Source organism: Harpia harpyja, chromosome 18 (genome assembly GCF_026419915.1).
Source record: "Harpia harpyja isolate bHarHar1 chromosome 18, bHarHar1 primary haplotype, whole genome shotgun sequence".
Classification (NCBI taxonomy): domain Eukaryota; kingdom Metazoa; phylum Chordata; class Aves; order Accipitriformes; family Accipitridae; genus Harpia; species Harpia harpyja.
In genome coordinates, this window is record NC_068957.1 from 15071314 (window position 1) to 15099202 (window position 27889).

Below are 27889 nucleotides of genomic sequence, written 5' to 3' on the forward strand. Positions count from 1 at the left end.
CAAAACAAAAGTATTAACTGACACATAGGCCATGTCTTTCAAGGTACTACAGAGTGTGACCTGAGATGACAGCACCATGAAGGCCAGAAGAAATAAGCTGCTGTGAGGCCCAAAACACTTCTGAATTAAGCATGCACACACACCCAAGCTTTCATGTTTGGGTGGGTTTAGTCTAACCTAGTGGAAACAGAAACATCTATGTACAAGATCTACACTTACCTGGGATTACTTCTGCTGAAATAAATAGCGTTATTTAAAACAGAATTACAGAAAGGAATATGAAAGGTCAGCAGTTCAGAATACTTTTCTGACAATAGCACAAGAAATGTAAAACACTGGTCAAATCAGTCAAACTGGCAAACCAAAGCTTTATTTTTTTGTTTGAAGTCTTTGCTACAGTACCTAGGACTGCACCTCTATACATAATTAACAATCATTCCTGAAAGATCTGTATTTGGCACCAGTTTGTGTTTACCTCAAACACTTGTGGGGAGGATTAATTTCAAATCAAATTTGGTTTTTCCACAGAATAGGAGCTGCCATTATGAAGCCAATTAGCTGAGTTATTGGAGAAGCATAAAAACAAAACAAAACAAAAAAACATAGTCCTTATCTAAACCAACACGTTACAGAGAGCTCCAAAACAGAGGTCAAACATTAAAAGGCTGATATAGGCTCCAGTGGTTTATAAAACCTATAAAAAAAGACTACACCAGCAAATACACCCTTTCAGTCCACACAGTTTAGAAATTAATGCAGGGAGCAACACTCGCTAGCTGGAAATCTTGTCATGGGAGAACCACACATATACCAACAGGAGTACCCAAAATCAAATTTTAAAATGCTCCAATTCCCAATCCACATAAAAGGAGAGAGATTCATAAGGAAAATTAAATCAATCCATGAAATCATAATTGGTTGGGCAGTTCAAACTTCCCCCAGCAGCCACTACATCACTCATACACACAGGCTCACATGTACACAGCTCAATCCCATTCAAATTCCTCATGGAATAAAAGGATCCCAGGCTCTATTGAGTCTTTCCCTATCATGCAAGAAATAAGTCTGGCTGTGCTTTAATCACCATCATGTATTACTTCAGCCACAGAGTACCAGGCAGATTAAGTAGAAATGCACAGTTTTTAGCTCATCATCTCCGCAGAATTGTTTGAGAGGCTCAGTTCCTGGAGAGTTCTGGGTGGGCACACAGTCTCTCTTCATGCAGACTCACTGGCCTCTACTGGCTTAATCATGTGGTCCGGCTTGTTGCCAGCAGCATAGTGATCCCACATCTGAAGATAAAGCCGCTCCAGGTCCATTGTGTACTGTTTTGTGTTGAACAAAGGACTGGATATTCTCTGCTTCCAGACTTTGCCACGTATTTTTTTCAGGCTACAAAAAGGAGTTAAAGCAGTCACAAGAGGTTCCAAACACTTCATAATACTGTTTACTTTCGAAATCTACTATTTTCAGCTAACCCAAAACTGCCAGTACAACTGTTTCAAAAATACCTGCTCCCCCACTTCCACCAAATTCATATTGTTATTTCATCCTCTCGGCACTTCTGATACAGACCAGCATGACCACTTCAACTCCGAAGAGCTGTGACATTAACACATTAAGTTGCTACATTATCTGTACTGCAGTAACTTTTTAGAGCATGATTTTAACTTGCAGTAAGTGACAAACTGCTTAATCCTCAATTCAAAAAGAACAAAAGGTGAACTATATTGCACTTTTTACCAGGTAAGAGCCTGCACATGAGCAATTTCTTCAGAACATGTAACATTATTACTCAACTGGGAGCACTGTTAAGTTTACTGTAAAAGCAGAAGCTGAGTTAACTGCAAGACAAGAAACCTCTAGACAAGGATTGCCCAGCTATTTTAAATATTAAACTATCTACGAGGTTAAAACTACTGGTAAGTTTCAGCACTGTGCCCAAATACAACACTTCACATTCCTGATGTTACCACATTACACAGTACAAGTTTGCTTACTATTCCAGATCAGTTCCCAGTTTCACTGCAATATCCTCATATTCCTGTCTACTTTTTGCAATGAGCTCAAGACAACCCAGGCAAGTAAGCTGGGAGGCAGCAACTCGTGATGCAAGAGTCTCGCCTGTAAGAAAAGGAAAAAAAAAAAGAAAAAATTGGTAACAGGAGTAAGCTTATCAAGTAACATATTGCAGAGCATGAGTTACTTTCCTTCTGCCTCTACAAGAAGCAACAAAGTTTGTTGGGCTTGCTGTTTGTTATTAAAAAATCAGTAATATTCAAACCCATCTGTTCTGTGTAGGTTCCCTGCTGCATTACCTGGCATAGTGACCATTGGAGTCCCAGCCCAGAGTACATCCATCCCAGTTGTGTGCCCATTGCAAAGCGGAGTGTCTAGACAAACATCAGCCAATTGCCCTCTCCTCACATGTTCTTCTTTGGGGGCAACAGGAGAAAAGATGATTCTGTTTTGGGAAAGACCCAAGTTTTGTGCATATTGCTGAATATTGGGTTCTCCTACAGCTGGGAAACGTAGCAGCCACAGCACGCTGTTCGGAACTCTTTTTAGGATCTGTAAAAAAATAAAGCAGCAAATACAGAAAGACAGGTCAGAAACATTTCCTTTTCTGAACAAGAAATTACCAGGTAACAAAATGAAGTGAAAGGCATAATCATTCAGTAATTTAATCTTCTGAGGTATAGAGCAGGAACAAAAGAGATCACCATTTCAAGTACATTAACTAGGACTGCATTCCCAATCCCACTGAAAGAGAGAGCAACTCTGAGCAACAGTTCATAGAGCAGTACTTAGTGAGTTAATCTTGAAATTTGTGATCTCATTTATTTATAGGCCCATGCTATGGAATATAAAAAAATTAACCCCTCAGGTAACTCTCAGCAGTACACTGTAAACTGGACCTTGATACTGACACTCAGTGCTCAGATCTATCAATCTACTGACTGCCAAAGCTAGTTATGACTTAATTGTGCAGACTAGGGAAGACCAAACTTATTTTGCAATGGAGTACCAGCATACTTAAGCTGTCCAAGACGTAATTTTTCACTGGCTAGAAGCAGCTGTGATTTGAAATCAATCTAAAAAAAATTCTGTATTTTATTAACACTAAGTCCTGCAACATAAGCATTGTAAGGATTCAAATGGCTCAGGGTCAATGTTTTCCACAGAACAGTTACAGTTTTAACTTGCATGAAGTTTTTGCTAACTTGAGTAGAACAGCTATGTTCCAGAAGTCTGGCCTTAGATTTTGTATTAGCTACAGATACTCACATTAGCCCACATCTGTAAAGTGGAAGGATCAATCTTATACAGCTGATTAAAGTTACAGTACACAACAGCATCCTCGGGTAAGCCATACTGAGAACGGGTAGTAACAATTATAGTTCGTGGAACTTCTTCACCAGTTGCTGCTTTGTTGTTAATCTGAAGAAGAAAAAGTAGCTATTGGAACACTGAAACTGCAGGAAACAAGACTATGCCCTGTGGAATTGTCCTAAGACACACTACAACATTTGTTAGCATCCTAAGTTACCGTAAGCATGTTTGGTTTTATTATACAAAACAAAATTGTCTGCTTACCCACAAGAATTTAACTGGGATGCCTACACGCTTGTGGATGCCACAATATTGCAACCATCAAGGCACAAAACACTGGGCATTTTCATGCCCTTGCTGTATCTCTCTGAAATTCCAAGTAACTGGAATAATTGGAAAGAGGAATCACATAAAGAGGCATTACACATGGATTCCTCCCCACCTTAAGGTCACTTCATTTCCTTGAGACCAAAAATGAAATTAAGACTTCAAGGAAAAATAAAAAAGTATTTAGGAAGCAAAGGTGGGGTTTGGTTTGTTTGGGGTTTTACAGCTTTTTTTTGGGGGGGGGGGGGGGGGCAGGTTTTTGGTTGGTTGGTTTTGGTGGTTTTGGGGTTTTTTTTAAGATAAAAGACAACAGGCACAGAACACAGTCAAGACTGAAGATACAGACTAATATGTAACTGATAGACTGTAAGGAACTAGCTGACAAGGAAATAATGGGAAATGCTGAAAATTAGACTAGAAGAGTTATTAATAGACTTTCAAAAAAGAATGGATCTTACAGCCTTCACAAAGAATAGGAATATGCTAATAAAAAACAGCAGAGGATGAAGTTGGGATAATCAGAATACCATGCAAGAGCCTTGAGGATTACTAAAATGGAAGTATGATTTTTTTATTTTTTGTTTTTTAAATAATGACAGGCAATGGTGGGATCAAAGACAGATAAAAACATCACTACAGATAAGGCAAAACAGGTGCTTAGAGCCTTCTCCTTTATATATATATATATATATTTTACATAAATATATATTTAAAATTTAGCTCAGTGGCAGTGTAGCCAGCCAAAATAAGCGTACTGTTGACAAACTTGACATGAATTTACAATGACTCGCTGTCACTGACTCTGTTAGAAGATGCATGAGATAATTTAGTTCAACAAATGTTGCTGAAAGCACTACTTATCCAGGTCACTGAGGAGACCTCAAAACCACAATGTACAGTTCTCATTGAACTACGCCCAAAAGTAGCTGATATCAAATCAGAACAAGCACAAAGAAGGGTTACAGTAGTGTGATCAAAAGATAGAAATCCTGTTTTAAAAGTGTACTGACAAAGCTTAGATTGTTTCATCTTGGTGGTGGAGTGCTAAGACAAGAATTCTCTATTATTCTCAGGGGACAACAATTTCAGAAAAAAATGCTAATAAGCTTACTGACCAAACCAAGACATAACCTATTACCAACTTAAAGGAAAGTCTCAGCTGTGAACAAAAGAACTCATAAAAAGAAACAAAGGCATGAGATTATGGATACAGCAGTGATAATAAAAAGTCTCATAAAATAACGTAAAAGTCTCCTGAATAACTGTAAACTTAATAAAATTCACAAGTTGAAAGAGTTATGCCAATGTCAGAATGTGGTATTTTTAAAAAGGAAGAACTGTTCTGCAAAGGAGGAAGTATTAAACAAAACCAGTAACTGTCACTATCACTAAAATCCCATTAACTGTTAAGCACTGAGAGGTGGTGGTATAGTGCATAGTTCAGAAAGATGTAAAGAGATGAATAAACATTGTTGAGATACAGTGGAATAACTTTGCCTGTATTACCCAGCAATTATTTTCTAAAGGAAAACACAACTGAAACTGGGTAACAGCTCACAAATGCCCTGCAGGCAATGAGCAAATCTTGCCTTCAAATTCTGAACAACCAAGTGTCTATTTTACGCAACAAGATTAAATTTCTTTGGGCTTTATAGATACCTCTTGATATAACCCCTCTATCTTTGGGTTAATAGATAGTACATCTTCCAGTACATCTGTGGCTTTTAACACATTTGTGAGTTTCCGTCAGTATGAGAACTAAACAAATCAACATGACAGAAGACAGACATTTGCTTGGAGTTTTTTCTTCCTTGCTATGTTAAAACATACAGATATAACATAAAACCCAAGAGAACAGCATCTTGAAGTGCCTCACCTGAGTAGTTGCTAATCCATTACTGATATTGAATCCGTTGATAGTTATCTGAATTTGCCCACGATTAATCATCTCAATCACAGCTTCTGCAATTGTGTTCATAGGAATGACAGGCATACTGAGGGCGGCATTGCCGTCTGCATTGTCACAACTGTCAGGACATTTCATCTAAGATAAATCACATAAGCATCAGAGAAAGTACTAGCTTAAGTCACTAAGACTGAACACACAAAGGAGTAGCTCTCACCTTAACAATCTTGACATCGGGGAGGCTGTCAAGGAAAGCCTTCAAGTCAATGCCATTCAAAACAATTCTGTTATCATAAATATGACCATTGGACTTGAAATCAATGACTGCTTTTTTCTGTTAAAATAAAAGTTTTAAAAAAGTTATAAGATGCCTTACCAAGTACTATACTAAGTACCATTTTATAAAGACAGCTACGGAAAACACCTGCTTTTCTTGCCCTATCTTCCTACGTACCTTCAGATGGGGGAACATGTTGGCATGGTCTCCAATAAAGAAAGTGTTTGGCATGTAAGCTAATTTCTCTGAATACTGCTCAGCCACCTCAACTGGAGAGGTTTCTTTGTCTGTGATGATATAATCCATGAACAACGCCCCACTGGTTCCAGGATACCCTAGCCACATTGCCTAAAAAACAAGAAAGCAAGCCTCCAGTCCCAGGTACATTGCAAAAATAAAGGAAGTTAAAAATCAACGCATTTTAAGTTAAATTTTCCACCTACAGATTCAAGTTTCTTGTTGCACTTTATCAACTGAAGAGCAACGACCAACACAAAACTTTCACTACTGAGACAGTGAACAGTCCAAGGATGTTCTAAAATTGATCCCTCAAGCAAAAGGCCAAAGTATACAACTATGTGCAGCTACAGCAAGAATTCCAACCATCGGTGATTACAATTTCTCTTAGCTGAGACAACTTCTGTAGCCCAGAGTGACTCTGATTCAGGCTTCTCCCACTGTCTTTCCATAGGCATTTTAGAAAATCCTTCATCAAAAAATAATTCTGACACCGATTCTGACTTATTCTAACCAGAATTTCACTAAGCCTGAAGAGATTAAAACACAACAACTCCACAAGTGCTTCAAACACCCTTGCTTTATTCTCAGTAATGCAAGAAAGCCAGTGGTGTACAGGAACCTCATGGAATTAAGGTGTTCTCTTTCAGGACATAGTCAACTGCCCATAAAGCACATAAAAAACCCAAACTACTCTGCTTCAACAGAGCAATCCTATCTGCCCCACATATGCTAAGCCCTAAAGTCTCTCTCGCTTACATGAGCCTTCAACATTTTTTCCACTCTGCCAGAAGGAAAAGAAAAACTCTTCCTACTCACAAGTGGTTTTCTGGAGATACAGAGCTGTCCTGGTTTTGGCTGGGGTAGTTAATTTTCTTTCTAGTAGCTGGTATAGTGCTATGTTTTGGGTTCAGTATGAGAAGAATGTTGATAGCAACAACTGAAAACATCAGTGTGTTAAGCAGTGTTTACATTAAGCCAAGGACTTTTCAGCTTCTCATGCCCAGCCAGCAAGAAGGCAGGAGGGGCACAAGAAGTTGGGAGGGACACAGCCAGGACAGCTGACCCAAACTGGCCAAAGGAATACTCCATATCACGTGATGTCATGTCCAGTATATAAACTGGGGGGAGTTGGCCGGGGGGGGGCGGATCATTGCTTGGGAACTAACTGGGCATCAGTCAGTGAGCGGTGAGCAATTGCATTGTGTATCACTTGTATTGTATATTCCAATTCTTTTATTATTATTATTGTCATTGTATTATCATTATTACTGTCTTCCTTTCTGTCCTATTAAGCTGTCTTTATCTCAACCCATGAGTTTTACTTTTTTTTCCTGATTCTCTCCCTGATCCCACTGGGTGGGGAGAGTGAACGAGCAGCTGCATGGTGCTTAGTTGCTGGCTGTGGTTATACCACAACAAGAGCCCTCTAACTTAGTTACCTGAATAGGTGCTGGTCTCAAGGCAAATAGTTCATTCCGGGCTCCTTTGGTGTAACCATTCATATTAATGAGAATGTGTATCCCATCCTGATGGATGCGGTCTGCTGCTTTTCCATTACATGGTATCTGAAGAATAAATAAATATATAAATAAATAGAAGTTATTTTTGGTTTCAGTCTTTCAGTAATAAATGTGGTTTGTCATCAGTGTACCAATGGATAAATGTCAACAGCATAATTTAATTCACATGAGACTTAAATCCTGTTACTCCTGGTTTTATGGAAGTGTAAATCCTCAACTCAATCAAAAAAAAAAAAAACCCTGTTGAATCCAAGAAAAACTTAAGTTTGCTAGACACAATTGAAGCAGTTACTGACAGAAATTGTAACTGCAGTACTTGAAGATTGCCTCTGCACATTCAAATCGGAAGAGCAATACCTAGCATTGCCAAGCTTAGCAAGTCATGCAGAAAAATAACACAAATGGACCACAGAAGAAACTTCAAGCAACACTGAAACTGCTTCAGTTCTTGGCTAAATCAAAACCAAAGAGCAGAACTTCACACAAGGTACTACCAATGACTTTCAAGAAAACAAAGCCTTGGAAATTACAGTGTGTCTCTTCCTGTCCAATACAGAAAGGTAAACAATTTTCAACCGTTTTAAATTCCTCCAAGAATTAATTACATAATTAGTCATTGCCTACAAGCAGATAAAACAAAATACTTAATAGAGGTCTCTAGCTCAGCCACAGTAAAACAAAACCAAAGGCTAGAAACTGAGGCTATACAAACCAGAACAACCCCACCACCACCACTCCTGTAAGGCTAATTAATGATCAAAGCTCATATGGGGCAAACTGGTTGATTCCCAAACTAAGGTAAGACAGAGAAATTACTTCAAACTGAAGATCAGGACTAAGCTAATTAACTACTCTGCAGCTACTACTAATGCTGACACACTCTATAGTTAATATGCACCATAAAAGTATTTCATTTTTGTAAAAAGGGAAAGCTACTTCACATTTTATAGCCTGGTAAACGCATGCACATACACAGTTATATCTCTGAGTAGACAACAATCTGAGTTCCCATCTTAGTTTAACTTTCAGTAAGTTACACTGCTAATGCAATAGATCACAGCAAATTGTTTCTACCTGTCTGACCCTCCTGTACAAATCTCTGAGAGTGGCACTGTAACCTAAAAATATGAGTTTGACACCTCAAGAATTTTAAATAAGAAAACTCAGTGGATCACTCTAGGCAAAGTAAAGAATTTTTCCTATATAGCTGTTAAGTGCAACAACAAATATGAAATTGCTGCCCGGTTTTACTATGACCCACGGCTTTCAACATCCACAGCTGCAAAAGTGGGGGGAGGGGAAGGACAGCTTTCCACAAGCATAACTGAAGCTCATTATTCTAGAACACTTTAAAAGATCAGCTTTAGCAAAATCCATCTCAAAGAGCAATTCTGCTGACACCAATTTAGCATTTTTACTTATAAGAGCAGGTTCTGAACAACATGATGAGTTTCAAAACTACAGGCAAGTTTTATCTATCACCTAATCTGGGATTATCCAGGTGCCAATCCAGTTCCATTATTAATGTATGCTGATTATCCCATGTTGCTTTAGGATTTTGCCAGTTATCTTGAGACAGTATAACAACTCCTTGACTTCTGTGTATACTGAAATCCCCATCAGTTTTCACATGGAACTTAAAAAAAAAAACAAAACCACCTGTAAGTGTTGCCAAAACAGCCTTTTGATAGAGGGGCAAAATCCCCACATTAATCATTAAGCCTCTGTCCTGCTTCACTGGAGTAAAGCAAGCTTAAATATATTTGCAGTAGTGGCATCTTGACTCATCCATGACATTTAGATACAACTATTATCTTAAGACCTAACACAACAGTTGTTCAAAACTGTCAATACCACTTCTTAGTAATCAGACAGAGGTCACACAATAACCACTGCATCCCAGGTAAGGCATAAAACCAATACATCTACAAAGTCCCAAATTCTGAAGGCTAACATCAGTTTAATTCAAGAAATGATTGCAACTAAAAATCTCAAACTACAGGCTGATCTCTTTCTTCATTTAGTTTTGCTAAAAGGTCAATGCATCAAAAAAGCTCACCTGAGATAAGTCAATGAAATGATTTGCTTCAGCCATCACTTTTACACGGAAGTTTGTACCATCGTCAGGACTCAGGGCATAACAGAATACCTGAGGTATGAGGCACCAAAAATTGAGTATCTGCAACAACTTGCCAACAAAGTAACTTTGCTATAAAACATATGGTATTGCAATTTTAAATTACATTAGCAAAATTACATCTAGTATCACGCAAACTGTATTACATTTGTGTAGCATTTACCAGTTGAGAAAGAAGTAAAAAAAAAAGGGGGGGGGGGGGCACACGTGGGGAGCATCAGGCATTTGATACATCTGCACCACACCCCAGTTTTACCTAGTTCTTATGCTGGAGTGTGGCACTGCATCTTGCATAGACACATGTACAATGTTGTCATCAGTGCAAGGTAAAGTAATTTTAACAAATGCATTTGCATAAACATTAAATTCTCTAAGAATGCCTTTTACGAGACACCTTTGAATTTGTAATTAGTGAGAAGCATAATTATGACTCAGGTTGAAGACAAGCTAAGCCTTGGGGAAGCTTTTTAACAGATTCTTTAAACGTGACTAGTTCTCTCCAGTTAAGAAACTGCAAATGTATCTGAGAAACTCAAGGTTGACAGGTTATGTAAACAGGCACCTTTAGCTAACCTAGGACATATAGAGAGTAGAATAAATAGAACAAATATGCAGAAAATTTATTATCTTGCAGGACAAAAGCATGGTTTTAGTAAAATAAAAGATAACTTCTATTTAGTATTTAAATTAAGCTCTGTAGAGCTTTATAAATGCAGAACAAGACAGACAGCCCTTTGTTTGAGCTGATACAAGGTTAAATGGTATATTCTCCCCACACCCCACATACTCAGACCACCAATTTATTTGTTTCATGAAAAAACTTGCTTCGTAGTCACACTTCTGATAACAATCCAAACATGCAGCTTTGCCACAGGAATTTCAGACTACAAAGACTTCATGACCAGGAAAAAGCAAGAAGGTAGGGGAAAAAAAGCCAAAAACCAAAACAAAAAAAAAAGATTAATAAAAAACACTTTTGCAAGAAGGAAAGACTTACAACTCTTTACGAAGATAAGCAAATTCTCACATCTTAGAAAACAGGAGCTCAAAACCAAGGCAATTTAAATAGTCATGGCGCAAACAATGTAACTGGGAATTAGTTCTGTCTACAGCCTCAATCCCTTAACATGACACTCAAATAAATACAGACATGACTGTCTTTAGCATTGCTAAATTGTACATGCTCCTTCTGGATTAAGTGTAGCATATCATTTCCTTTTGAAAAAGCATAACCAGACCAATCTGAAGTTCATGTTTGTGATTCAGGTATCCCTGAGAAAAATACATGTAAAAAAAAAAAACCAGCAGTAGAGAGTGAACAAAACCCAGATGCATATCTGTAAATCAGAAGTAACCAGGCAGTAGTAGCTTCATGTTGAAACACATCCACTCAAAGAACAGCAGCTGAAGCTTAAAAAGTTTTCCATGGGCCACAAATCCTACCTACAGTAATTCTAAGGACAGGTATCTAATTTGCCTACCTTCTAAATAACACTTCATATTGGTAAGGGAGGATGACTCAGGCTGGAGAACTCTTCAACCCATGAAAAAAAAGCCCGCTAACAAAAAAAACCCACAACCAAAAACCCTAGAAACAAAGATCTGCCCTTCCCTAGTTTACCTGCCTGCACCAAGAAAAAGAAAGTGCCGCTTACAGCCGTATTTAAAGCTTTAAGCATGCCATTTACATTTTTACCTCAAATTTGTCTGGGTTATGCATGCCTGGGATTGACTGCATTAGGTGTGAGGTTGGATGGTTTCCAAAATCAGAGCTCACATAGCCAATGCGAAGTCGACCTTCACTGGCCTTCAAATCCTTGGGATGCTCATATGGTGGCTTGTGAAGAACATTAATCTGTCAAGAAAACATACACAACCATTTATAAACTCAGGAACCAAAACCAAACTCTAAACAGATGGACAAAAAACCCCCATGAGTTTGTAGAATTAGCCTTATCCCGCATCCACTAAGTGGTCTGTGGGCATCTGTTGTTTCAAACCTGCATTATATGCATTGCATTGGAGCCAAGCATAATGTCCACGAATTGTGTTACGAGATGTCACGTACCCACGCTCAGCCAAATAAAGACAGACGTTACTACTCCAAGTTAACACTTCTGCTCTTCTACCAGTTTACTTTTTAAGTATTCCACCCCTGATTATTAAATATACTGATACACCACCACTATGACCAGGAAGTTCTCAAACTACAAGCCACTTGTGACCAGAACAGTATTCCTGTCAAGCACCACAGCACGCTTTCTGTTCTTATGCTCACTGTCTGCCCCAGACATCAGCTTGTAGCTGCTATCACTGACAGGATTATCAGGCTATTAAGACAAGCCAATTTGAAAGCTAAGTGTTATCTTCTGAAGTTTGAGATCTTTACATTAGCTAACCAGACCCTTCCACTGGCTGACAGCGTATTTTCAATTATAATTGGCAACCTGCTCAAGTAGTCCATCTCAACATTCACAAGCACCACCAGCTAGGACTCTCTGATTGAAGTGAAAAAGAAGTTGCATCAAATTTTAGTTAGAGAATTTGCCGTCAACTGCAACTGCACTCTTGGCAGCTTGAGGTGCTGTGCAGTCTCATGTGAACAGCACACAGTTAAGTAATTACAGCAAGAGTATGTTTTTGGAAGAATCTATTCTACTGTACACAAATTACTCCAAAACAGAATCACAACAAATACTCAAGTACTTCCTACTGTTATGTATCGCCCCTGTAACATCGCTGGCATCACCACTAAAGCGAGTGCATTTGGAAATCCCAGAGCCAATCAAACAGCAAGGATTCACTAGAGGCAAGGTCAGGTTCCAAGCACTATCAATGCTGGAAAGGACCAGAATTTGAGAAATACTATCACACAGCTGCCTGGATCTGTTTTACTGTTAGGAAAGAATAATTTACTCGCTCTGCTTTTCCAAAACGCCCCTCGTGTGTACTTTACAAAACTAGACAAGTAACACTATGTCCTACCTCGCTACGGGTCAGTGACCCAGAAACCTTAGATTTTCAGTAGGAACAGGCAAAACCACAAAGTACTTCAATCACAATTGGGCTGTGTAAAACTTTCTACCTTGTCCAAACACAGATTTCCATGTCTCTCAGCAATAGCCTTCCTAAAACTGTGAGAAAGGGGATACAGCATGCTATGATGTGGGTGGACAGAAGGCAGTCTGTTTTTCTCCAGTTGATCAGCTACAATGCTAACCAGCTTCTTCATTCTTTCATCATAGTCTGTCCAGTCACAGACAATCTAGAAAAAGGAAAAATTAAAAGATTATTAGGACAACAGCTTCCTTTGATCTATATCAGATATTTCTCAAGTTGAGACGAATGTTTCTTCCAAAAATGGAAGTGAGAACTTCAGTAATTACTGTTGATGACTGCATAATCTCTTCTGATTTAAGACTTAAGTCTACCCTTTACATTTAAATTAGTGTTTGGTTGAGGTGATCAAGCTTAGCACTTGCTGCAGAGGAATCTTAAGAATTACAATCAAAGCCTCATCTTCCTCACCTGCAGACAGTGGGCCAAGTTGCAGTAGGCATCTGGGAAATCAGGTTTCAGTTTCAGAGCAGTGCGGTAAGAGGCAATGGCTTCTGGTATATTCCCCGAGTCCTATAAAGACACAGAAGTGAGTCAGAAGATAAAAATATACTCAGGGTAAGTACCCACAGTGCCCCCCATACTCTAAGAGTGAATCATTCACATGTGCTACCTTGTGAATAGAGGCCAGGTTGCTGTGAGCATCAGCAAAAGCTGGGTTTATCTGAATGGCACGGGTATAGCACTGTAGAGCTCCTTGAACATCCTGCATCTCCTTCAAAGTATTTCCCATATTAGAATAAGCATCTGCAAATGTGGGGCTGATTCTGAGAAATAAAGATAATATATTATCATAAACAATAAAAGCTCCTCCTCCAATGAGAAACCATACCCAGACTTTTTCCATTTGCAAAGAAACTATCTGAATTAAAATACGCTACTGTAAGTCACTTTCTGTACAAATCTATGGCACTTTCCCGTTATGAAAGGCTGGGACTATTACAGATAGCATCCATTTACCTAATAGCCTCTTTGTAATGCATCAGAGCTTCCTGTAACTTTCCTTGCTGTTGCAGAACACTTGCTAAATTTGAATGTGCAGCAGCAAACTCTGGAAACACCTGGAAGAAAAAGAAGTAGAATCTCTCTCTCAAATGCCCCAAGTAGACCATATCAAAAAAGTACTTGTGCATTTCTTACTCTTCTTTTTATATGACTCAGGTCTCTGAGCAGACATTCCTCCACTTACTACTGAAGAGGGAAAAAAAACCTATGTCATATTACACATTCCCAACTTTAATTCCTCACCTCTCCCTCACCACATTCTACTGTACCTCAAGAGCCTTCCGATAAAGACGGACAGCTTCCTCAATATTCCCCTGTTCCCGTTTGATGTTTGCTAGATTGTTGAGAGAATCTGCATGAGTGGGACAAAGTCGAAGAGCTGTATTGTAGCATTCTTCTGCTTCTACCACCTTCAAAAAAAGGGATACTGTTAATATGGTAGTATTTGTTGTAACGGTACTGTTTATGAGAAGTCATTATACTATCACTTTTAACAGGTTCAAGGTGGAGATTTCCTGAGTTGTTCTTCCTTATGACTAACTAAATGAGGGTAACATCCCATCTTAATGAAGTTGGTGACACCTGCTGTCTAAAATAAACATTCACTGTACTTTTAAAAATTTTAAAAAGGAAAAAGAAGTACTTACACTGCCTTTCTCCTTCAAGGCGTTGGCCAAGTTACAATAGGCATCAGGGAAGTGAGGCTGTAGTTCAATAGCCCTCCTGTAGGTGTCTATTGCTAGGTCTATTAGTCCTTGCTCATAATACACACAGGCAAGGTTGCCATGCACAACTGCGTGATTTGGACTCAGACTCAAGGCTCGTAGGTAAGCTGCTACAGCTCTGTAACAAGAAAAAGAAGGTAAACAATCATCCACAGAGCAGCAATTATATTTACCTTGGTCATAAAAACGACCTACATAAAAAAACCCCAAACTTCAAGGGATATGTATTATTAATGCACACAAATCTGTCCTGTAAGATGTTACTGAAAACACAGAAGAGTACTGCCTGAATTAAAAGCCCAATCAAGGGATGAATTATTATTATTATTCATGTTATATTAAAGCTATGCTGAATTATGTAATGACTAGAAGACTAGAAGAAATACTTCATAAAACAGGAATGTTTTCCTCCCACCTGATGCTGTATAGCGATCAACACAAGTCTTCTGGCAAAAAAGTAAAGCTTTCATCTACTTTTTTTAAACACTCTTCATTACTAGGGTAACCATGAGACCTTCGCTCCATTTTTTTCCAGTTTATTATTCAATTGTAACAACATAAACAGTATTATTACATGTCTTTATTCTCTCCACTAACCTAACACATGAATCATGCTTTACTTACACTTCAAATTTCACTTTGTTCAAAAGTGAGATATTTAATTATACGCTCCTATAGCACTATGACTGATGTATTCAAATCCAATTTCTAGAAAAATCACAATATACATAGTACATAAATTCTCAAAAGGTGATGTAAAGTCCAAAATTATGAGAAAACATGCCCATTGATTCACAGTTAAAACAGAAATCACCAAGTGATTTACACCATGTGCAATGCAACTAGTTAGAATAATTAACCTATTCCCTGCAAGCTTTTATTAAATTTGGAGCCACAAACCACAGCTACCAGAAATTATAATCCAATTAACAGATGCAATATTGTACACTGCATATAAGCACCACAGCCTGGATCTTCTTCCAGAAACAAAGGTAAGATTCATGTATCAGATTAGAGGTCTCAAAACAAGTTAATTCAAGAAGACAGCAACAGTACTGCAACCCCATGCAATAACATGATACCAACACATAACAAATACAGAATATTCAATCAGATGCTTAGCTGAATTTCAGCATTTCAGCTTGTCTTACATAGAAGGAAAATTTTAGAAGACACACTCCTGTAGTTCATGTCCTGAATCATATAATGAAAACAGAGAACTCAAGGGTTCATGTCTTTCTCAGACATCTTATCTTCACCCATCCCCAGCCTTAAATTCAAATCTATTTTTATCCATACCTTCAGAAACTCTCATTTTTTACATTTTACTAAGTACAGGAAAGTAACACAGGAATAGATTCCATGGGAAATTTTTTTTTTTATTATTCCAGTAACCTGCTCTGTATGCATTTCAAAGCCATTTGCTTGCTTAGCTTACAGCAGAAGTCTTTGCTATACTGTCCAAAGAGATTTTATATTAGGAACCTAATTTGTATCTTGATACATCTGACAGGCCACTGACAGTGACAGGACTTATCTGCTTACCTGTCAAATATCCTTGCCTCCTTCAGGACATTTCCCAGATTGATGTAAGCATCCAAAAAATTTGGGTCAAGTGTTACAGCCTGAAAATATTTTTGAAGTAACAGTTTTGAGCATTAACACAAAAACATTCTCTATGAAACCTAGTTGGTTTTTTAGTTTGGTATTTTTTGTGTTGGGGTTTTTGTTTTTTTTTAATTTGACAAACCCAATCTGTAAGCATATAAGACTTTATCAATAACCTAGTAAGGAAGGAAAACTTTAAGTTACAGAAATCAATCACAGAGCATCAAAATTATTTATCTGTAGAAACAACAGCATGCACTACCTTCAAATTTATTCATTTGCTTACCTAGTTAGTTGCAACTACTACAGAACAAGTGTTAAACCTTTATTTCATGTTAGGCTGATCATACTTAACACTTCTCCCTACCCATGCTATGCTGCCTTTAATTTGTTTTTAGGGGAGAAAATCCCACAAAAAATGATCTATATCCTTTATCTACTGCAAAATAAAGACAGCATTTTAAAACTTCAGCAGCCCAGGAAAATAGAGATGGTTTCAAAAGAGCAAGAAAAGAGCAAATATTATCACTTGTGTAGGGAAAATTCAGTAGCCATTTAACTAAAAGAAAACATTTTCACTCTCTTTAGAACTAACAAAATGCAAAAAACTTAAGAACCAATAAAGTTACAGAAGATGCAGTAATAAGCTACATGTGAGTATTTGACAGGCCACACTCTTACAGTCTCTCATGGGAACTATTATTTCCAAATTAAAACACTTTATAATCTATCACTAACTAGACACAGATCCAAAAAAAATTCCAAGCAGTTAAAATTATTTTTGTAGATCTTAAGTCATAAATATCAGGAAGAAACTGTCCACCACATCTTAAATCTGGTTTTAGATCACTTTAGAAACTTTAGATGAGTACATTGATGAGTACTCACTTTAGATGAGTACAAACTGAATTAAGATGCTAACTAGATACTACCTAGAAGGTATCAGACAACTAGTTAATGACACCAATCTAGAGAAGTCTGAAACAATAGTGGTGAAAAATAATCCTGGAGAATAGGAATTAGTGTGTCACTTAAAATTGTTCTCCTCAGTTACTCAAAGGACTGTAATACCTGAAACAAAAATCACAATGAAAAATTATTTTAAGCAGAAAGTTGTTTCTCCCTCTCACACATGAAACATGCAAAACATTATTCCCATCAAATTAGGTTTTCAAAAAATTTATTCCGGAAAAGGACTGTAGAATAACTTAATGAATTTTCTTTTATTTGACATGTGCGTGAAGCCCTTAGGGCAATTCTAAACATGTCTCTCTAGTGGCATACAGGCAGTCTGAAACATTAGGAAGCAAAAAAAAAATGATTAACGTAAAATGTTTACTGGATCATAAGAAGTTCTCTGCTGATCAGAATATTTCTATCATCTACAAGTAAACAACTACATGTACATTAAAGTCTAGCAGGGAAGCTGATGGGCTTAGATAGTTACCTTTTCAAAGTGATGAATTGCAAGCCAAATTTCTCCTTGGGCATTGAAAACACAGCCAAGATTACTCCAAGCCACTGCAAAGTTTGGTTGAGTCTCAATTGCTTTTAAGTAACAGGCCTTGGAACAGTTAAAGAAGAGAGATACAAGGGAAGGGGAATATTTGTAAAAAGAAAAAAATGAGAAAAAATAATTGTTAGTATGCCTTCTCTAACCAGCCAAAAGTGACCCTGCAGTATAGGCTAGCTTGCGCCAAAACTAATGCGCTGCAAACTGTTGTTGATCCTGCGCCAGCGCAAACCAAAACCCAGGTGCAAGCCCACCATTTTTCAGTTATGCTGATAACAAATTAACATGCCTTTAGACACCAGGTCACTGCAGAAATCATCTTAGAAATAATTAAAGTAGTTCAGTGGAAATATGTGCCACCCTTACGTGCATAAAAACCCAAAAATTACTGTGTAAAAACAACCTCAAGTAATAAAATTACAAAATTGTGAAATATTCTAAAACAGAAATTACTTAAAAAAACAGAAAAACTACTGAAAAAGATGAAGCCATTCTTCAGTTTTAATTGTCCTTGTCAAGTGGGATGACACACTCAAATCCCTATCTTTTTTCCCCGGTTTCTTCAAATACATTCAATCACCTGCAGCTTCAAAACCTCAAATGACAGGATTGCATGAAGGTTTAGGTCCCTGTAATGCAAGCGCAAGAAATCGCTGCGCATCCTAAACAGCACGGCGCCACGCTATCGCTGCGAACTGCTTTGCTATATTGATTGCCCCTAGGTCCAGTGAACGGCCAACCAGAATCATTAATCTACCAGACAGGCCCATACAGAAACTCATGTATTAAATTTGATGTCTGGACTCTAAATGTGTTACAATCCAATTTTATCCAAAAGGCTACAGCCTGGAGCTTGGGCAGTCACCCAATCAGAGATTAATCATCTAGTCAACCGTTCATGAGGGCTTAATCGCACGCAATGCGCGTTACCGCTGCGCAGCCTTTGCGCTACTGCAGGATCACAGCGCATCATCAGAAGAGCAGAACGCTGCAATCCAAACAAAGAAGAAAAAAGGAAAAAAATGAACAACCAGAAGAGTTAGAAGCTTTTACTATTAACTATCTCCAATTATTTCTTTAAAAAAATATTTTAATTTACTTTTACTTTATTTCTTTGAAAGAATTTGTGGCTACTAGTATAAAATATTCTTACATTACTTGCTTGTAATTAAATATTTTAAGCTGTTTCTGAAGCCACAAGACAGAAGATTCAGGCATGGAGGCAAATGGTTTTGCTGTGGCAGTTACAAACCCGTTACCATATTTCTCATCATGTGACTTTTCGGTGCGTTCCTTGCTGGAAGAGGAGGAGGAGGTGTGTGTCTGCCCTAGATCCAGGCCTCGAGCTCCCTTCAGCGAGGCACCTTACGCATGGAATAGGAGGTTTCACCCACCTGAAACCTTCTAAATACAATATCAGTGGTGAAAAACCAAAAACAAGAGAGAAAATAAAACAAGATCATTAGTAAGAGTTCAACAAAGCAATTGCATTTTTTTGGATATGTCTTAACACATGGGAATGAGGACAATCTGTCTGTAACAAGGGAGACATGCAGAAGGGAGAGGGTTAATCAGGGCAACTGCATACAGCAGGGACTTTTTTTTTTTTTTGGAAGAAAGGCTCTGAAATATCTACAAAGAAATTAAATTTTAGTTCAAACTGTAAGGAATCTGCTGGCTTGATCTTTCAAATGGACTGATAACCAAAGAAACACATTGCAATTTACTCAAGGTATTTTTCCTCATTTATTAAGTTCTCACAAAACGGAATAACACTTTCAAACTAGGTGTCTCCAGAGCTCTGAAACAAAGAAGTCAGCAACCTAAGGCAGGCGCAGTGTCTTGGCCTATACCAGTCACACTAAAGCTGCAGTGAAGTGCAATTCATGTTAGCTGTCCGCTTGGTGGGCTGAGAACCAAGTGTCTCAAAGACTGTTCAAAATCTAAATGCTGCTAAATATTTTCAACCTGGATCTGACCAAATCAATTAGGCTGCCCTAGGATGGTATGCACATCCAAGTTGTTAAGAGAAATCAAAAAAAATAATAAACTTTGAAGCTGCACTCCCATTACCCCATAAAGATCATAACCCTCCCCAAATGGTGCTGCAGCCAAACAGACAGCTACGCTGTTCATACACTCCACTTTTTAGCATGCGCGTGGGGCTTGGAGTGACGGACGTGGAGTCCAGAGTGTTTCTGATTTCTCCACACTCCTCACCCCTGCAGCGCGGACGCGTAAGGTGGCTTGTAACAAGACAATTTCTTTGTGCAATCCAAGTTTTAACATGCCAAGAATTTTAAACTCATCTTGGTGTTCGAATTCTCAGTTTAGGAAACACAAGACTGCTATAAGCCACCTTTCCACTACAGCAAGTTTTCTTTCGATCAGTTCATTTCCCAAACAAACCAGCTTTGTCCTTCTGATTTCTTTATTTTGGGGGAGGGCAGAGGGAAGACATGAAGAAAAGATATTCGAGGGGTTCGCATACTGCAACTATTCATCATTTACTAGCCTTTCTTCCACTATAAAGGGAAGGGAAAAGTTAAATAAAAATCTTTAAAAGCCAATATTACAAGGTAACATTTGGATAAGTTTCTTCTCCACTTACAAGCCACAAAGGACTTTAGAAGAGCAGCATTTTCAATAGCACCTGCATCGTACAGGGATCTCGAGCTAACCACAGGCTCTCTGCTTGGCACCAGCAGGCAAGCCTCAGATTTGAAGGACTGTTACTTATTTCCAGATAAGAGCATGATGGAGCCCCTGCCCAATACTTCAGAATGGTATCAGATAGTCTAGTTCAGCAGAAAGGCTTGGTAACGTTCCATTTCTTGACTTAAACCAACTTTTTAACATGGACATGCCATATCTTGCCCTGCAACTACTCTGGGGTGTTTCAGTGCCTTCAGTTTTCAGCAGTTTCTCAGACTGTCTGTAGATCAACGCAGATTTGCAGACTTGGTGCAAAGTTCAAGTTTTCAAAACACTGACGTTTACATGTATTCTACCCAACACCTACCTTGGCTTCTTCCAAGCGACCCAGGGCTTTGAGCAGGTTCCCCAGGTCACTACGAACACAGTACAAGTCCTGAAAAATCAAAGTCACACTATCAGCTTCAGGACTTCAGACACCCAAAGGTCTTCACAGAGAACTTGCAAAGGAACACCCCATCCTCTACAGCTTATTTTAAATTCTTAAGAAATACATCACGAATGTAAATGATTTTTCTTGACCTAACATTACAACCAACAGATAATCTTACTGATTTTAGTACTGTAAAAATACAACTGTAAAGAAGTAGAAAGTAAGAAAGTAATATTTCATACAATTCTTCTTTATACAGAAATATAAAAGAAAACCGAGAATGAGTGCCCCCCCCCAGCAGCTTAAGTTCTTTTGCCATACATAAATACCTGAAGCTCCCCCCCCCCTTTTTTTTTAAAGCATGACTGCAAACCTGTATTCTTAAGTTACACCATTGCCGTTATGGCTTTTAACTAGATTATACATAGTGATTTTGCTTCCCGTATCCCCAAAGCAGTTTTTCTCCCTGTTTCTCCCACTAATCCATCCATTTTCAACAGCCTTGCCACATGTTCTTCTTCTTTCATTTTTAACAGCAGCACAGGCTGCAACTGCATTATCTAGCAGTAAAGACCACAGAGAATGGGGACATTTTTGTCAACGCTAACAAAAGAAGTTTCTAACCTAAACAAAACTCAGCTCTGGTAAGAAAACACCATCTACAGTATTTCTAACCAGTGCATAAACTCCACTAGTCACACCACTTAGCATACTAAGGTTAGACAAGTTCACCTAGGCTGAAGAACACAGCGAAACAAGATTCTGAGCTGTTGTTGGACTGGGTGTGCACTTGCGTTTCCAAAGGAAAAAGGATATACGCACACCAGACCAAGGCTGCATTTGAAGTATTTTTTGACAAAACGCATGACCAAATAGCAAGCAGATACCTTCATCGTGCTGAGTAGTACTATACAAATTATTTGAGTATGATGCAAAATAAACAGAAGATAGGAGTCTGATACACTGTTTACTAAAAATGTCAATTCAAAACAGTTACAACCAAAAATCCAAACACCAGATCTATTTTATAGGAGTCACTTATAGACAGATACTCAGTTTCAGCCTATAAAACATAAAAATGATGCTTCCGTAAACCAGTCCACAGTGGAAATCTAAGCAAGGCAACTGTCATCACCATGAAATTCCTGACTTCATGATACCGTAATACCTGATTTTTCAAGATCTCAAATTCAAGTCTGAGCAGTGATTCTCTCACTGTAATAATACTGCCTTAAAGCACACAAATGAGGTTATTCACTGAAACATCTGACTTCAGAGAAAAAAAAACCCAAACCAAAACCAAATGCCAATTCCTTGCTTTTCTGTTATCTCAATAATACAGATCAGCACAAAACCAGCAGCCCTGACTATATTGCAATTTAAAACTTTTTGTGACAGAAGTGTTTCAAAGATCCTTACAAAAAGTATAAATAGATCATTAAGCTTATGGTGTACAGGTTAGAGGGAAGGGTTATCACTTGTTTGTTCTCTGAAACCTGCTATTTGTGAGTCCTGGGACAGTAGTAAAGTATGGAGTTCTTCTATAAAATAGAGTTACTTACAGGGTTGTACTGAAGGGCAGACACATAGGCCTGTACTGCTCCTTCCATATCACCTGCAGCTACCAGCGCAGCAGCCAAATTAATATATCCATCAATGAAATCTGGTTTGAGGCGTAGTGCATGTCTATAATGTTCAATTGCTTCTTGTAGCTGTCCACGTTCCTTGTACACATTGCCTAGATTCGAGTAGGCTTCGGCCAACAGTGGATTCTGTTTAATAGCCAAAGTGCTGAAGTGAGCAGACCTGGAGAAAATTAGACAAGTTAGCAAAAAAAAAAACAACAACAAAACCCACCCTTGATTTTAAGTAACCAGGTAAACAGGCAAACACTGAACGGACATTCACGCTTAAGTGAGCCAAACTTAGCCAACAAATCTGGACTTACAGAGCTGCTTAAACTATCATCTCCCCTGTTCCTATTTTAGATTCTACTGAAGAAAGACAACTCTCATTTACAATCAGTGGGGTTCAAGTCACCTCACCAAATCTGAACTCAATGCAACTGGAGAACACACTACAGAAATCCTGTGAAGTCTCTTCCAACATTTGTATGCTTTAAGCAACATTCCACTCAATACACTTTTCAAGAAGCAGGACACAGCTGACAGATGTATGTGTAAAATTCAGTTGTATCCTCCCCCACTTTATTTTCCTGTATCTGAATGGTTATTACAACTTCATTCAGAAGCCTATATAAAATAAATCTCAAAGGTTCTTACTTCCTTCACCAGCACACAGAGATTTACAGCCAGAACTAGTAAAGTTCAAAATGCTTGAGGTACAGAAAGCAAGATCAGGAACAGGCAAGCAGAAAGAATATAGAGACAACTTTCAGATGACAAAAATCCTTAACTAATCATGCCATTTCAGAGCAAACAACCAGTCTTGCAACTTAAAAAAAAAAGACAAACCCAAAACAATAAACACCCACACTGCAGGTGGAATAAATAAACAAAAGCCTTTGTTTACATATGTAAATACCTCCAGTACACAGTAGCGTGGCTGACACTCCAGTATTAATGTGTACAACATTAAAATAATGTGAGAACAATAGCAAGATCTGTTGTAAAGCTAGCAATTCCAATTCGTATCTCTTACCCTAACAGAATTTAAAAAGGAAGAACATTATTTTTGACCAGTCCTTACTGCTGCCATGAAGTTAGTCAGTATTTGCGTTCAGTGATAAAAAAAAAGAAATCAATGTTAGAGTAGAACTTTTGTCAGCTATGCTCAGTAGTATTAGAGGTGCAAACTATAGAGAAAGCTTGACAGAACACCTCAAGTCTCCTACCTGTCCAATCTGCGACACTGGAAGTGAATGGATGATAGTAATAAAAGCACACCAGTATTATCAGGCTCTTGTCTCCAAAGCTGCATGCAGTGTCTCTCTGCTGCTTCAAAGTCTCCTGCCTGATACTCACGATGAGCCAACTCCGCTAACCCTTGGAAGGAAAGCATACGTTTCGTTGGTTCTGGAGAATCACCAAAACATTTAAGGGGGGAAAACAAAAAGTTAGATAATGGGAACAAAACAAAAAACAAAACAAAACAATGTGAAAAAAAAGTGTACACAACTGAAGGATGAAAACGTTTGACATTACATAAAACACCACAGCACATGGCAGTTTGAACTCTCAGATCTTCATGCTCCAACCTATTACTATGATATTTCTAACATCTGTACAAGTCCATGACTTCATCAGCTAATAATAGGAAACATGTAGACTGTAATGACTGTCAATATTTGTAAGTCAATCATTTTCCGTTAACCTGAAATATATTTAAAGAGATTTCTAGCATGGTATTGTACTTTGGTTCATAACAGTAGAAGTGCTGCTAACGGAACAATGACTCTCCTCACTCTCTCCCAAGACCGTAAACCTTATGCTTTGTAGTATTAAAAACATGTTCTAAAAACTTAATAGGGAAATGAAGGACAGCAGACAAAGACTTCAAAGGACTTGAACAAAAGAAGTTTTGCTGTGCCAGTAGTGAAAGCCCTTAAAAAAAAAAAGCAGCTGTAACATCCCTGGAATCCTCTATACTCCTACATTCTCTATAATGAATAAAAATTCCTTCATAGAAAAAAAAATTGGCCTTAGAACAATATCTGATGAGAGACAAACACACTTTAATGATTATGCAACTGGCCAACAGAAGGAACCATTAAACAGACAAGGTACTGGGAAGTAGTTACTGCTTCTGGAGGCTTAGCTGGAATGGAAGTAACAAAATGGTTTTAGTATTTAAGAGACAATTGTGGAGAACAATAAAGCACCACCTGTTCTAGACAAAACAACCTTAAGTGTGAAAAGTAAATAAAATTTCTTACAAAACACAGTTCTGTATTAAAATATAGACAAGTGCAGCCAGGAAAAAACCACAACCTATCATCCTAGAAAGAAGTGTTGGCCTTCAAATTCTGCCTTTAGACCAATGACTCTTACTATTAAAAGGTTTGATTACTGCAAGCATCTCTTATTTTCCCTCCTCAAGTCCAGCATTCCCAGTACTCTGCAGTCACTGAATTCCATTCATCAAACACTTCCCACCTGGACCTACAGAGTTTTAAAATTTTGAATTTAAATTAAACAGATAAATTTTGTATTTAAATGAAACGGATAAATCCTTCCTAGTACAACAAAGTACCTCAGTATTTGAGTACACATCTTTTTGCAGTTTGGTACTACAAAAATCCTTTGAGACTCTTTAATTCTTTTGTGAGAACTTTAAAGATAGCAAAATAATTACAAAGAGATTAGGTACAGAGTTACTATCTAGTGTTTATTTTATGAAATTAGGATTGATGTAAATTATTTTCAAAATCGCTTTTTTAGCAGTAGCAGGTTTTGAAGATAAGATGGCAAACACTACATGATACAACTAAAGTTGTTTTTCCAGATAGTATATTATCTCTATGTTTCACAGTAAGTTGGAACTAGCAAAACTACTTGCTTTCAGATATTTGACAAATTACTAACCCAAGTATCTTCATCCAGATTAGATTCTGTTCTCTAGGAACCTAGCTTAGTAGTTTTCCAAACCCTGACTAAGGGAAAAATGGACTTCAGTGTCTGGTTAAACCTACTGGCAATAAACAGATACAACTGCTATTCAACATGAGAATGACAGAACCATTTATGAAAGTCCAAGGTGCTGACAGTAATAATGATACTGGAGTACCAACATGCTCTTCCTTACTCCCTTCTTCTGCCATTAACAGCCACACAGGTTTAGCCCCTCTGGCAGTCAGTGTAATTTCAAGTTCTGCTGATGGCACAAACACAGGGAAGCTGGATAGAGGAAGAGCATGTCCCATGGAGTAATTTCTTCTTCAAATAAATTTCAATGGTACTATTAAATTTCAAAGCTAAAGCAAAAAAAAAACCAAAAGTTTAGACTTAAATTCTTACTACCATTTGGAAAGAAGCTTCCAACCCTTATCTAAATGCTACATTTTGCCTACTTAAGCAAAAAGTGAAACTGAAATGCAACTCCCGGGGCAAGAGAAAAGGTGGCGCAGAAATACTGTATTTAATACCCGGGAATAAGAACTGCTGACAAAAGCAACAAAAAAAGTGAAACACTATCATTTTCTTTCATTTATCAAGTCTTTTCACAAAACAATCCCCCCAAGAAGAGATGAAGCAAACCAACCACTCAGCGTAAAATAGCCAGTCATCTACCTCCGAACAACTATTTTAGCAATGATTCTTGAGAAGTTCATTGAAAAGCAGGAAGTGGACAGCTGTATCACAAAGTTCAAAATCAGCTAAACTTCCTATTAAAAGCTGGCTAGAAGAAAAGTTCTACAACCCAAATAATCCATAATACAGCCATCAATTGCTGCTCACTGAATCCATTTCTAAAGAAAATAATTGCAGTGAAGAGTCACAGGCAGAAGAATCCCTTATCAAATCTTGCATACATTACTTCATGTACATAGGCTAACTGGTGCTACATGCTTTGACTATGACCTTGGAAAAGCCTAGTACTGCTATGACAATGACCTTTCCTGAGACTTCTACAGAATACAAGCAAAATAAAAATCTGCACAGAACTATCACAAATGTATGCATGGCCATTTTTTTCCCCCAGAAATAACATCCAAAGCACTCAGCATATGCTCATACTCAACCTTACATTTAGATAAAATCCAGGCCCAGACAGGAGCAGTTGCCTTGTCCATCTGGGAGGTGGTGGTTATGAGGAGCACAGGATTATCCCCAAGCATGCGAATGTTCTTTTCACCTCCACAGATCAAGGCTGCAAGAGGATGCTCCAGCCTCACTGACTAGACATACAGTTCTAGCTGAGGAGCAACAAAATACCGTATTGCAGCACTTAGCCTCTCCACCTCCACTTCTGTATCACTACCATTTCCCTTTACATCCCTATCTCTATATTGCTATCCCATCTCTTTCTCCATAGACGCTAATTTTTTTTTTCTACTTTTCCCAGACCTCATTTCAGCATTTCAGACTCTTCCTTCCCTCTAGCTACAGAAACACCCAAAAATCTGAGGGATAAAGCTGTGTTGTCCTTTCATCCATTACTGTTATTCAGTAAACAAAATACTTCTTTTTCTTGCTCTACAGGGAAAGTGAGATTTCTCCTCTCTGCCATCCCTCAAGTTCTGGATCTGTAAACTAAATGTAAGACAAGATCCTTCTTAGCTAGAGCACACTATCCTACTGTTCAGAAAAGCACCTACTTCTCGGCTATGTATACCACAGAAGATCTGCTCCGTAAGTGTAGCAAGGCATTCTGGACCAATCAATATACATTTTGGGTCAGGTTTTTACCCTACTTCGTCCTCTACAAAAACCCAGTCACTTGATAGTTGGATAAATATAGCAGTGAGAGAGCACCGCACCAAGAACTAATCGCGCCGTGATACTCCAGGAGCGGCTTGCAGGCTGCGGCCGGGCAGCGCCGACAGGAGCCCGCCGAAGGACGAGCCCCGGCCAGCCGGCAGCCCGCGACAGCCCGTCGGCGCCCCAAGACAAGGGGAAACAAGCACAAAGGCGGCGGGGGCCGCGCCGGGAGCCACCGCCTCGTCCAGGCCGCCGCTTCTGGAAAGTTCCGCCGGGAGCGGGCCCGGCGAGCAGGCAGCGCCGCGCTCGGGGCGAGCCAGGCGCCGCCCCGGGGGGCGCAGGCCACCGTGCGGCCCCGGGCGAGGGCAGGGCCCAGCCTCCGCAGGGCTAGGGCTGCGGCGCTGCTGGCCCCCAGCGCGCCCGTCCCGGCGTGGCAAGCCACGGTACCTGTGCTGTCAGCCACGTTCCCCACGGAAGTCGCCATCGGGAAGGGAGCCGGTGAGGCTCTGGTGGAGTCAGCAGAAGGGCCGTGGGTGCGGAGAGGCCCACTCGGCTGAAGCGGGCGGCGCAGGACCGAGCTGCCCACAGTCCCCGCGCGCTGAGGCGGCGGCTCCCGAAATGGCGGTGGCGGAGGCAGCAAATTGTCGAATGGCTGCTGCCGGAACTAGCTTCCCCCCGGCAAGTAGTCCGGGCGGAGCCAACCAGTGGACCCG

General features: G+C 39.0%; 1 protein-coding gene across 3 annotated transcripts; it reads right to left on the reverse strand.

Moving 5' to 3' along the window:
- Positions 1–348: 348 nt before the first annotated feature.
- Positions 349–27869, reverse strand: OGT (O-linked N-acetylglucosamine (GlcNAc) transferase). Of its 3 annotated transcripts, none has more exons than XM_052813118.1 (22): positions 27624–27869; positions 23651–23831; positions 22359–22602; positions 20731–20799; positions 17643–17759; positions 16133–16212; positions 14510–14705; positions 14132–14272; positions 13818–13918; positions 13471–13624; positions 13269–13370; positions 12826–13005; positions 11437–11595; positions 9663–9752; positions 7523–7648; positions 6021–6191; positions 5784–5900; positions 5537–5704; positions 3289–3441; positions 2319–2571; positions 2001–2124; positions 349–1392 (listed from the first exon to the last, which is right to left on the reverse strand). In XM_052813118.1, exons 1-22 carry the CDS (start codon positions 27658–27660, stop codon positions 1218–1220), a joined length of 3138 nt encoding a protein of 1045 aa, XP_052669078.1. In that variant the 5' UTR covers positions 27661–27869; the 3' UTR covers positions 349–1217. The 3 variants fall into 3 exon arrangements, with proteins under 3 accessions (XP_052669078.1, XP_052669079.1, XP_052669080.1); XM_052813119.1 differs by having other exon boundaries at positions 23651–23801; positions 27624–27868; XM_052813120.1 differs by lacking the exons at positions 23651–23831; positions 27624–27869 and adding an exon at positions 18968–19112 and having other exon boundaries at positions 22359–22520.
- Positions 27870–27889: the final 20 nt, after the last annotated feature.

What these genes read in the sequence shown, in the direction of transcription:
- OGT (XM_052813118.1), bottom strand. Translation starts at nt 27,660, where the DNA reads ATGGCGACTTCCGTGGGGAACGTGGCTGACAGCACAG. An exon ending in GAAATCTGTGTTTGGACAAG is followed by an intron (nt 11,596 to 12,825) that starts GTAGAAAGTTTT and finishes TTTTCTTGACAG; the next exon opens with ATTAATGTTCTTCACAAGCC. An exon ending in CTTTACAGATGTGGGCTAAT is followed by an intron (nt 2,572 to 3,288) that starts GTGAGTATCTGT and finishes ATTTTTTTACAG; the next exon opens with ATCCTAAAAAGAGTTCCGAA.